This window comes from Gouania willdenowi, chromosome 16 (genome assembly GCF_900634775.1).
Source record: "Gouania willdenowi chromosome 16, fGouWil2.1, whole genome shotgun sequence".
NCBI lineage: Eukaryota > Metazoa > Chordata > Actinopteri > Blenniiformes > Gobiesocidae > Gouania > Gouania willdenowi.
In genome coordinates, this window is record NC_041059.1 from 26,334,472 (window position 1) to 26,347,748 (window position 13,277).

The following is a 13,277-nucleotide window of genomic DNA, read 5'->3' on the forward strand; positions in this document are numbered from 1 at the left end:
CATTAAATACTGTTTCATTTCACTTATTTACAAAATGAGGTTCCTTATGTGTGTTATCATTCTATCATTATGATCTACAGTATAGTTGTTTTTTCATAGAAAATGTTGTAGTCGGACAAAAGGGGGTACTTGGATTCAAAATTAAGAGAAAAGGAGTACTAGAGCCAAAAAAGTTTGAGAATCACTGGATTAGACAAATGAAGTGTATGACGGTGCTAATTTGGTACATCCATGACTTTGTGTTTTATGGGACGTTGAGTTTTGGATTTAGACTACAGATGGCACTGTTGGCTCAGTTTGACTCATCACCAGTATAAACACCGCCATCAAAATGATTGACAAGCTGTATTTCTCTTTTACAGGTCCATAAAAGGCTGTTGTATGTGGAGTTATATTTACAGGGAAGTAACAAATTTCCCTTCCCTTCACATTTAAATCAGGCGGCTTCTAGAGACATTAACATTTCAGAAAGTCACACGGTCAGATGTCTTTTCACTTTCCTTGGTTTGCTCAAATTGCTGAAGCAAAACACATGCAGACACATTCAAGTACTGACCATAGGCAGAGAGCAGAAACTTGAAAATTGCTTTCCACACTCCCAGCCCAGGGCTGCTGACCTGTTTCAATCAAAAAAAAAAAGAAAGCTGCAATAAACTCAACACTCAAGTTTTCCATGGGCCAAAAAGTAAAAAATTATTAGACAATTGGAATGGCTTGGTAAATAAGATGGAAGTAACAGCTGATCCTGTGCGGGCGGGTGGGTGAATGACAACTCCTGAGGATTGTTTGGATCCATTCAGACTTTATAGTGTTACAGAACCGCTGGCCTCACTTTCCCAATACTGACATATATCTTCTGTCGCTGCAGCTTGCAGCGTTACACAAAGGTGTTTCTCAGAGCTTGGTTTGGCTGCGGTTTGAAGAGAAGTCAAATACAGGATTGGACAACTGGAATTACGTAGGGAAAAAAAGGAGCAGCTTACGATTCACCCCATGGTTCTCTCTGTCCCTGGCTTTTGTCATAACAGAAGCCTTTGTTCTGTTTAAGGATAGCTGTTAAAGCACTGCAGGGATGGGGAACTTTATCACAGTGGGGGCCACAAAAATGTGTCAGAGGGCCACATTATCAACATTAGAATAATGACTGATTGTTGTAATTTAGTGTAATTTTCTGCATTTTTGGGGTCGCTTTCTGTATTTTTGTTGTTTTCTGAATTTCCCTATCATTTTGTTGACAGTTTGTCTTTGGAGCTATTCTGTAATGTGTTGTGTTTTTGTTTAACTGGTTAGTAGGTCTGTCTTTGTTGTCATTTTGTAAATTTTTGTGTACTTTGCTGTCAATTTGTGTGTTGGAGTTCATTTCTGTATTATGTCCGACTTTATGTTCTTTCCAACTTCTTGTAATACAGTTTTTGGGGTTTTGTTTTGGGTGCCACACAAAATTAGACTGAAGGCCACATGTGTCCCTGGGCTGCCAGTTGCCCATGTCTGTGTTGAAGGTTAAAAATCAAGGCAAAGTCATTCACATCTTTAAGATTGCTAGAAAACACTAAAGAACATGTGAAGATGTAAGATCTTCAATAGTCCACTAGCACATCACTTTTAGTAATGGCCAAAAATTAAACAACTGTTGTTCATTATTTAAGGTTCAGCACATTGTTCAGATTTTTTTTGTCCTTTTTTCCCCAATGTTTGCGACTTGCAAAGAGATGTATGTTGATTAATAGTACGCGACATTGAAAAACTGAGATATGAAGTAGGGAACCTACATACATTTTACAGCATGTGGAAACCTATTTTGGAGTATTTAAAACTTTATTTGACCCTCAATTTGATTGTTGCTAAATTGTGGTTATTTTATTAGGATGTTAATAGCCTCATTGTTAGTATTGTGTATTTCATTGATTTGAGTAATAGTTTTGTTTCTTTATCCAGGTTTACTTGTGTTCAGGATAAACTTCGGACTAAGGACTTCCTACAGCTTCAGTCAAATTCAATTAAAAAATCTTTAAGACTTTTTAATGCCATTTTAAATTAAATTCAAGACCAACTTCACAGTAAACACAATATGGGGAAAGAAAGAAAGAAAAAAAAGAGAAAAAAAACACCACATCAATTATGTAAGGCAAGGGTACATTTTTTCCAGGGTCTAGTGCAGACGTGCAACTGGCAGCCCCCAAAGTAAACATACAAAAATGTTAGAAAAATACACACAAAAAAACTGATCAAAATCACTCCAAAAACACACAAGATGACTACATAAATAGCCAGAAATCGATAAAACAAAACTACATGATATAAAAACCGTTAAGAATTTTCATTTACATTTCCCCATGTTGTTGAAAGTTGCTACAAGCATGACGCACATCTGCATTGCGTCCCGCAGCAACCACGTCACTGTTTTGAAGTTGGTTCTGCTGTCGTGATGGTGCGATGTTATGGTAAATTATATATATAAAATGAATGTTCATCATTTATTTTGAAATGTGAGACTAACTACAATCACAAAATCATACTTATTACATGTTAAAATTAAGACTTGAAAAATCTATTTAAGACATTTTGATGATAATTAAGGCCTTATTTTTAGATTCATGAATTTATTGCCTTTTGAGACTTTTTTCAGGATCCACTGTAACCCTGCTGTCTGTATGCCTTTTTCTGTTTCAGAGTCCCATTGTAAAACATTTAAACTCATAAAGTTAATAGAGAGGAGTCCACCTGTAAGAAGACACTTGGACAGTGTAGGTGAAAATGTTTATTTGAGGAGAGTTTTATATCTACAGAAAGTAGATATCTACACGCTGTGTTAATAAATATCAACTGTACAGCACATTCCATCCCTGGTCACAAGGTTGGAGCATTATTGTGTTAAAAGAGGAACGTTAGATGAAGTAAACCTTGATAGAAGTACGTGTCTGTGTTGTCTTATTCATCAAATCTATTTCAGTGTCAATGACAAATAGGAAAATTCAGTCAACAACAAATGATTAAACAACTTGGGAAAAAAAGTAATAGAAGAAATGGTCCAAAGAGGTGCTCCTATGACATGGTGATCTGCATGGACTCCAGCATCTCTTCCACAGCCTTCACGGAGCATTTATTCTCCTTTGTCCCACGGCCGGCCAGCTGCATGTCAGAGAGGGAGGAAGGAGCGAAGGGAGAAAGAGGAAAACGAAGAATCAGCTCATTAGATCTCCCTGCCAGCTCCAGTAACAGAGCATAACACTGTTGAACTCAGAGATATCCTCATAGCATGCTTCATCGGCTGAGCCAAAACATCCACATTCTGTTCTGGAAGAAACAATCTGAGCCACTGCATTAGGCACATCTAGCAAATAGGTCAATAGAACCTCTAATCAGAAGCTTTTTTTCTCAACTGTTGCATAAGTACCATTCACTTTGGCTGCGCTTTGAGACATAGAGCCAGAATTAGTCGACTTCCACTGCCCCACGAAAGGAAGTACATGGCACTGCAGCCTCAGCTCTACATCGTCGCTGCGAGACGTCACCGGAAGAGCCGCAGAAAATAATTCATCCAATCTTCTAAGAATAGAGGATGCTTAATTTATCTATCCAATTTAAATCTGAAAAACTTCTGCAGGGAAAGGGACTTCCTGAAACTTGGGCATGGAAGAGTCAGACTAATTACCACCACAAGCTCTCATTTCTGAATGAATATAAACCCTGAAACGGATAATATTGAGATGTTAATAATAATAATAATAAAACACAATCATCAACATCCCCCGCCAAAATGGTTGTCATCATAACTCAATCTTTTCCTAAATGTCCTCTATCTAAGAACTATGATGTATACATAAAAAAATACTATCACATCAGAATATCAAATGACTAACTATATTAAACGATTTCTAAGAAAAGCTGTTCCCTTTGAAGATGGAAAAAAGACAATAACTCGGGAAATAATAATTGCGCACTTCTCATTTTCGAACTCCATCAAGGTATTGATACCCTGAAGCCACACACCGAATTTGGTTATTGTATCTTAAACGGTTTCTGAGAAAAGCTGTCCCATTTAACTCGGACGAATGGAGCCCTCTAACTACCACTAACATTCATGCACAATTCTTACCCATTCATACGAGGCACGGTGGGTAAAGTGCCTTGCCTAAGGACAAAACAACAATGACTTGAATAGAGCAGGATTCGCACCCCCAAACCTTTGGATATTGGACAACCCACTCTACCACTGAGCCACGGTCGCCCCATGTTAATGAGAAAGCTTCCAGAACAAACTCAATAGTCAAATTTTCTCTCAAAATGTGTGGCATGTTCTCATGTTTCTTCATCTGTTTTCATTTTTGTTCTAAAGAAGCAGCATCACAATGTGTGAAAGAAACTGTCATGGGGTAGAGACTCAGTCTGCAATATGTCTAGAAAAAGTGGGCCTTGCAGACAAAGTTTGGAAATAAACCTTAGTTAATATATAGAAGTGCCTTCACAACAAGGAGGGACGAGCTAAGGACGCTTTCACACAAGCAAGTTAAATGTATGAATTCATAAAGACAAGGTTTCATCTTCATTGAGCATTTTTTCCTCATTTTAAACATCACTCCAAACAAGCAGCTTTTGCAATTAACAGGGTTGTCAATTTGAAACTATTCAAAAAGTACAGTCTGAAAACAACCAAAATAAATTAAATTGAATTTACAGTAAGTATTTAAAATGTGTCTGCCTCTTATTCCCAATTTGATCCAAGTCTCTGGAATACACAAATCTACGGCACTCAAAGCAAATTCCCAACACGACTCCAAAAACACAAAACACACAAAATGAGAGAAAGATATGTACGAAATGCTCAGATTAGTCTTAATTCTAAAAACTGACATGTGTTGATAATATGGGCCACGGGTCAGGAAAACACATTTTTTTGCCCTTTGTCGCTGTTAAAAGTTGCTCGTCTCTGCAATAGTTTATAATGAGCTCATGATACTGATATAATATTTTTGGAAAGGAAAAAAGACAGAAAATTGCATTTTTTTTTACTTGAACTCTGGACATACTTGTGTACTCAAATGTAAAAATTAAAAACAGACCATAATAATCTAGCGTGTAGTAGATTGTGTAGTTTTTATTTCAAATCTGACCCCAACCCTAACCCTGATTTGGCGTGGAGGAGAATAAGCGTGTTGGACGCGTCGCTGGTTAACCTGGTGAATCCAGGAACGCCGATGTCGAACATTTTGACGGCTCTTCAGCGATTTTACTGGGGTCCTCCATTGTTGATGGTGAAAAGAAAGGGAGTCTGGTTGGAGCCTTTTTTATATTCGCTTCAGAAGTGCATATGAAGCGAATATGGGGAAAACTTTTTCAATCGCGTGAAAGCATTTGCGCGGTGCCCGCGTCACGAAAATTTGCACCGCGTCCGTTGTGATTAGAACTAGCAGACAGTATAACAGTAAGACAGTCATGTATGCTTTCAGAGGAGCAGAGGAATGAGTCAGCGACTTTAAGTTGTCAAACCATTTGCAGTCCATTCATCCACACTGAGGGAAATGGCAATATATGATTGAAATGGAACACAGTTTATTCCTTTGACACATTCATTCATTCAGCCTGAAGTCCTGTATTGGTTTTTACAAACGGGAGCCTTGACCTTGCCCATACCATATTTCCATGAGTTTTTTTTCCTTCCTCTTTTGCCAAACTTCAACTTCGAGAGTGCACTTGGCTAAGGTGTACAATTGGCTGTGTAATTTCCAAGGGTGACTCATTTTTCTGGGATTTAGGGCGTGTGTGTTTGTGAGAGTGTGTGGTGGGGGAGCTATAATGATCAGTGCATTTCATAGTTGTGCTGCAAAATGAGCCATTACCCCAGACCCAGTAGTCAATTATCTCCTCAGCCTGAGGTGAGACCACTGCATTAACTCGTGCTCAGCTCTACAGCAGCAGGCGCGGACCAGACAGCTCTGCTCCTATTTGGAGCTTCTGATGATAAAATCATGACGCAGAAAAGGCCCGAGGAGCGTGACGAGGGAGCTAATCGCAGAATTTGTTTAGAGTTGGGGCGGAAGGACGGATTACGTCTTTCTCCTTCCCCAGACACGGGCACGTACGCTCACACATCAAACTAATTCACTAATCAGCTGACCCAGTGAGCTAATCTTATTTGTAGTTGTTATTAAAAACAGTCCTTCCTAAAAGCTGTCACCTCTCACCTGGGTTGGGGTCAATTATGATTGTGTAATTGATCATTAATTACAATTCTGACAAATATATTTGGAAATATATGTTGCTGTTGAAACTGTTTGCTGTTGTAATTTACTTTGTAATTGGCATGGAAATTCTATAAAAAACTGTCATGACGCCAACACCAAAAATACTAATATCAATATTTTCATTGATTAGGAAGTCTAACAAGGTAACCAAGAGATGAAAGACAAATTGGATGATCGATTGTATTTTACTGCTGATTTAAGACTTGGGTCAAAACTGACCCGTTATTATAAAAGATGCTAACAGAAAGCTAACACAGGTGATGTTTTATGGGCTTATCTATAAAACGTTTAGTAATTGTGATTAATTGTAATTAAACTTTAGTAATTGAGAACATAATTGTAGTTGACTTTCAGGGGGAAACTAATAATTTTAAATGTAATTGGAAAAAATGCCAGTGACCGTAACATAACTGATTTGTAATTTAACATGAATAATTGAAAAATGTACCACAATTGACCCCCAACCCTGCCTCTCACCATCGTCTGATCCCACTTCACATACCTGCCCACATTTTTCCCTGCACTGAAGAATGACAATCACCAGGTCTTGAAGCCTAATAAAAGTGGCCGACTGACAAAAGTAACACTTAAAAGAGACCATCAATCAGCCAGCACAGTTGCACAGAAGCCTGCAGCTGTCTGACAGAGGCCCACACTAGCATTCAAACCTCTTACAGGCCGTTTAGCAGGAGTACACCGCAAAGCAATAATGCCTATAACCTCACACCTTGTCATTGAATGTGTCTCACGAGAAAAAACACCAGGAGTAAAAAGGACAGGGGAGAACGTATGTGGACTATACCAGGTTAAAAACTCACTATTTAAAGGCAAACTCAAATGCAAGAGGTGATAGAGTCAAGGTGCAGGACGAATGTGTCTTGGACAAAGGTGTGACTGACAGAAGAGTCTCATTATCGTCAACACAAGGTCAAAACCATGTGGTTGAGATTCGGACACTTGCCTGTGTGGTCAAATTAAATCTGCCATATTGTTTAGGAGCTCTTCCTTTTTGATATCAATCACTAATCTGAAATAATAAATCTGGTTTGGTAAAATGGAAGTCATTCTTGGCCAATGTGAATGTTTTGAAAAATGAATCATCTTTATGATTTATAAACACCACCAGTAACCACGGATGTGTTCTTTGTCTGCGGGTAAACCATTCACAACATCTCTGCAATAAAGACACATTTTGAAGGAAGAACATGTGCAACACTTTTGGATAAGCTGCTGTGTAACAAGTTTCAGATGAAGTCCCACAGCAATGTTTGTTTTCACATTTAGTCACAGTCAAGCTACTAAACTCTTTCTACAAGTTTTTTTTTTTTTTTTTCCCAACAAGACTTCTCATCCTTGTGATTTATGATTTAAAATCAGCACTTCGGGGAATCCATCTCGTCTCCTGCTAGGTTCAAAGCTTTTCTAGGACAGTGAGGTGAGGTCCACCAGCACTCTGATCAAAGTGTTTCCACTTCAATGGAGACATAGGGAGGACGGATTCACCAAAATGCCTTTTTGTTATCAAGATCTCATCTTCCAACATATTAGGTGCTATTTGAAGAAAAAACGACACCACTTGAAGACAGCTCACCTTGATTTGAATTCACTGATTTTCTTTTCTTTTTACCAATATGCTTGTCTGAAAGCTACAGGCATGTTTGGGATGTTATTCACCAACTTTGTGTGAAATGAGTCGGTTTGGCCACAAGGAAAGTCAAAATTGACCGGATGTTTTAAAAGGGGTCGCCACTGATTACGTGTTTATTTGTTCATACTAAGGAAAGCAGCACATATGGCCTTAATGCTCACATTGAGGGTGCCACGACAACAGTACAGAGAAATACAATGATACATGACTGGTCTCATTACCCCATCCTATCTGTGTAAATGTAATTCTCTTAAACAGAGTTCAAGCACAAAAGGCAAATATTATTTTATTGCCTACACCAAGGAGATAATATTTTCACCAGTGTTTATCTATTTATCTTTTAGCAGGGTTACGTTACAAGTACAGAAAGATTTTGACAAGTTTAACCAAAAATAGACCTTATGCCATGGAAGATTCCATTAAATTTTAAAGTGGATCCAGATCAATATGCTGTTTCAGATCAGTTTAATTTTTAGAAAAATCCCTGTCAGTCATTATTGGTGAAATTTCAAAAATGTGTATTTGCTTCATAATTCCGATATTTATAAAATTTGATTCAGTTGTGTCGGGTTGGTTCCTCAATTCCTCCAACAGGTTTCATCCGGATCAGATCCAGATTGTGCATTTCATTTAAACCAACTGTATTGTTATTAATGGAGACATACATTTCTTCCAAGCCTTCAAAGTATGAACTGATCCAGATCAGGGACAATATCTAGCTAAGAGGATATTTGGTGCTTACTCTTGTTCAATATGTTGTTAGTCTAGTGGTCAGAGGAGATGGCTGAAAGACTGAGGGTTCTGCGTTCAAATCCAGCAGTGTTAGCATGGCCATTAACACTAAGGGTCCCTGAGAAAGACCCTGAACTCCCCCCCAGGCACCTCCAAAGTGGCAGCCCACTGCTGAGGGATGCAAGGTGATTAACTCACTCAGTGCCATTGACGAGATATCTCGTCATTTCAAATGCAAACGCTCGTCATTTGCATTTTTTCATGGGGATAACTAGAAAACACCCTGGCGGAGGTCCCTCATCAATATCTAAGCTGCGGGATGTTGTAGTGACCAACTGTGCCCTGAAGATGACAGCAGTGCACCTTTAGATGAGAGATTAGCCACTGATGCTACCCAGCAAAGCAGGAAGAAGCAGGAAAAGAAGTGAGATTATGGCGCTACAGAGTGATATTGTGAAGTATCCAGCAGTTCACAGCACCACATACTAACACAGAACATGTGTGGACCTGAGTGGATTATTGATAATGTTGTGATCGTGAGATAAAACCATCAACTAACCGTAAACAAGCTTTCACCAGTTTCCCATTCACTGACAGCTACAGTACAGACTGGGTGAAAAGCCATACTGTATTCAGAGAGAAATTCATGATTTTACTCGCTAGATGATGCTGCCGGCTGCTAAATCCATAGATATACTCTGTTTAGAAACTTATATTCTGGAAATTACGATGATAACAGCAAATGTACCCAAATGCCCTGTAAGACACGTAGTTCGATTTATAACAAAGCATGACAAAAGCATCCTTTTTACACATTGAATGTGAATGAGGGTATTGACCTGGATGGGTAAAATACAACAAATGTGGCAGCTTTGATTTCAGTGTCAACTAAAGTAACAGGCATGTCATCATAGTAGTTTCAATGAGTGGCTCACCCGATAAGCTTTGTTTATTTGAGTGGCAGCCCAAGCAGCGTACTTCATATTGTCCTTCTTCACCTTGGCACTAACTTTAGGACTGGCAGCGATGTGACTTGCAGACTACAAAAAAAAAAGAAGAAAAGAAAAGGAAGAGTGAATGAATGAAAGAAACACTTGAATGAGGTTTTTCAAATCAACATTATTGAGATAAATTGAGCAAACAACCGCACACGGTTTACCATGAAACTCATCATTGTGGCAGAATAATACAAAAAAGCAGACTGGGGCTGGATCATACAAAGGAACTCATTTAAAAGCAGGAAGGAGTGAGCATTTTTCATGCTATATAGACAAATCATCACTTATCGGGGCTCTAATTTCTCCTACACCATTGACTCTTGGCGATGAAAGAACCTTGCATTTAGAACATAAACAGCGCGCTTTGCTGAGAGAAGTACGCTGTGTGATTCACAGTCTCTGCCTACCCTGACAGCCTCCCTTCGAACCACAAATCCCATGTCTTTCCCATGTTCCTGCCATCATCTCCACAAAGCAAACCCCAGAGGGCTTGCCCTTCCTGCATTTCAAAGTCCTCTCTACCCGCATGCTGAAACTTTAACTACACACCAATCCACCTGGTGCACTCTTGCCTGAAACGCTTTGGCTTCTGTATTTTTTTAGTAACCATTTTCAGTGTTTCTACATATATTTTCATTCTCAAACCGAGGCATCAATTTAAATGATGTCAACCCATGCGGGCTATCCCCGAATAAGAGTGTGCACCATTATAGAGGGGAATCCCCACCTAAGTGTTGTCAGTAACGAAGCCACAAGCCAACTGTGGTCAGTGTTACCAGGTTTGCTGTCGCACTGACTCACATGGAGTTGGATGGTGAAAGTTTCCTGCCCTTTCGCTGAACTTCTTGCACCTGTCAAGTTTTGGGCCACAGGAGTGAGCTGACAATCTGCAAAACATACCCTGAAGACAGATCTGTGCCTGATAAAGTATAAACGCCCACCTAAAGTAGCCATTAAAGACCAGGGTGTCTGCGGATGCCCTGTCAAAAAAACAGGCCTGCTCTATTTCCAGACTAACTTGAGAGTAAACAGAAGTGAATTTTCATGAGGTTTGATGCTGCACTGCTTCCTCTGTACCTGCTGCTTACACCTCGCTGAGCTTTTAGAGGGGAAGGAGCTGCTGGGAGGTGTTTGGATAGCCTGAAAAAGCACAGTGCATAGTAGAGGAAAACACTGGGGGTTTGTGTGGAAGAATTGTTTCCCCTCTGCTTGTTCAGACCATGAATTGCTCTTTGTTTGTGTTTTTATGTCAGCTCCCCCTTACATATGATGCACTGGCACTTGCAGACAACACTGTTCAAACAAATACCGAGATGAAAAGGTATATTTCCTGCCAAGACTACACTCAAACCACCACCTGCTTAGTTAATTTGCCAGTATTCAAACTCACCCTGTCACATTTTGTGCTTTTCTTTGGGATAGAACTATCAAAGAGCTAAATATGAAGAAAGCACAGGGGGGAAAAGAAAGTGCTCTAGAGGAGCTGATTATCCCAATACTGTAGTTAACTATTTGATTCAGCAGTAAGCTTAGCTGCTTTCCCTGATTATTCCTTATTAGATAAAACAATAGCGTATGCCTCATAGATCATTGAATAGAACATCATTCATTCCAAAAATGAAGAGAAAAAGTCCAAAATTGCCACTTGAAAGTTTGTTTTCATCTCTGCCATAAACACACTGTTTTCACGCACTGCATTGTGGAATGATACTGGTGCACGGAAGTGTATTTACTTCATTTTGATATCAAATTAATTACCGGGAATAAACTAGAACAAAAATGGTATGAAGCGAATCACTGTCGCCCTTATCTCACGAAGAAACGCAAGAAATGACGGTTAAAATGAATGGTACTTCTATCAAATAAAAAATAATCGGGAGTAGCAGCTTTAACTGTTGGAGAACTTTACTCAGTCACCCAAAAAACACACTTACACGCACACAGTATAGTATAACTGAAGGATAAAACCACAGGGTTATAAAACAAGGCTTTGAAACAGTTTCTGTTTCTCCTTCTCTCTACATTCAACACTCTGTTCAATCAAAAGCAGTACTCACCATGTAGAACCCAAATAACGCCCTCATGTTACGATTGTTCAGCCTCAGCGCCTGAGCAAAATACTTTCTGGACAGCTCCAGGTTTTCCAACCCCCCCTGGGTGTACTTCACCTGTGTGGTGAGGAATAAAACAGCCAATGAGCTTGGATTAAGACAGCTCATGCAATGACAGCACAACATCTGAACAAGCAATAGATGACCACCTCTGTGTAAACAAGACCTCTTTCATGAGCCTGTAATCCCCCAATGACGATGAGTGTCATTCACTCTTTCAAAGAGGCGTCGTTCACAGAGCTAACCTTTAGTCCAGTTTTGCCGGGTGCCTGATGATTTATATGCAGACAGATACCTACCTCAGCGTATTGCTCACAGTACAAGTGATTGTGAGGGTTGGTCATCATGAGCTCCTCGAGGCAAAATGCGGCTTTTCCATAGCTGTGGAAGACAAGAGACGTGCTGAGCTGATTGATACAGCTGTGGATGTGTCAGCCTGCAGCTTGCTCAACTGTGAAGCGCAGCATCCATGCCCAATAAATTTACAGGTTTAAATCCAAACTGAGCCTCCGCTGGGCGCACACGGTCAGTTTAAAAGTGACAGACTTATGTGGAAGCATCCACCAGATGACGTGAAGTTTATTTACAGGCTTAGGCTGTTTGGACCATGTGCCCGTTACTCTATCTAATGTGGTGACGCTTGCTCCTCTGGGGGGCACTGAGGATCAATCGAGCCTGACTGTGTGTTTTTTCTGCCCTTAATGTGTAGTTAACTACCTTCCTGAGGTCAGGGCTACAGTAAGAGCTGGCACACTGTGCCTGTACCCAGATGAGATCACTTCTCAGCAGCACACTGCTAAGCTGTTGACCTCACACTAATCTGTGGCCAATCCACTTCCAGAACACAATTTTCACTTCAAGGGACCAGACCAAGACAAGACAGAAGACCCAGTAAATCAAGGAGTGCAAACCTATAAGAGGCTAAAACCTACCACAGGTGAATGCACACGACATAGAGGAAATTATTAATCAATAAATCTTGTATAAAGATATTATTAGTCCATTTTGCCTATGGCGAGTGTTATTTATTGTCATTATTTGCTTTTGCGAGGTAGTGGTGACCGAGTGCTTAAGGCCAGCGGGGTTATAATCGGAGGGTCACCGGTTCGAGTCTCACCCGAACCAACACTGTGGGATGTTGCGTAAGTCCCTTAACCCCCAACTGATCCCCGGGTCCCATACCATCCCCAGCTATGGGATAAATAGTGTCTGGTGCTTCCCAGTCTGTCTCCTCTTCAGGAAGAAGCTAAAACTCCACCCACGTCTACTAGAGGCCGTATGAGGGCGCTAGTTCTCCCCGCCGACCAAGGATATTTCTGAGAGGAGTGGCAACCCCAGAAATAAAAAGTGACTACAACATGGAAATCATGTGCGAAAAAAAAATGTGCTTTGGCATCTGTATGGTGCACTTGTCTTAAGAAATGTTGATAACTATACTATCATTAGATTCAATTAAATAGAAAACATGATTTTTGTAAATAAGCTTTATGCTGCGTTCAATAGCACTTGGAACCTGGAAAGATCCGGGTCGTCAAATTTTGACCTC

The 13,277-nt window shown here is 39.9% G+C and overlaps 1 protein-coding gene across 1 annotated transcript in view; it reads right to left on the reverse strand.

The window, feature by feature from the left end:
- Positions 1-2,745: 2,745 nt before the first annotated feature.
- The window catches only part of emc2 (ER membrane protein complex subunit 2), a 32,587-nt gene continuing 22,055 nt past the window's right edge, over positions 2,746-13,277 (reverse strand). The window contains exons 8-11 of the mRNA XM_028470477.1: positions 12,031-12,112; positions 11,678-11,788; positions 9,558-9,662; positions 2,746-3,129 (exon numbers count right to left, since the gene is read on the reverse strand). Of these exons, the coding sequence (XP_028326278.1) occupies positions 3,043-3,129; positions 9,558-9,662; positions 11,678-11,788; positions 12,031-12,112 (385 nt within the window). The 3' untranslated portion in view covers positions 2,746-3,042. The remainder of the gene's footprint in view (positions 3,130-9,557; positions 9,663-11,677; positions 11,789-12,030; positions 12,113-13,277) is intronic.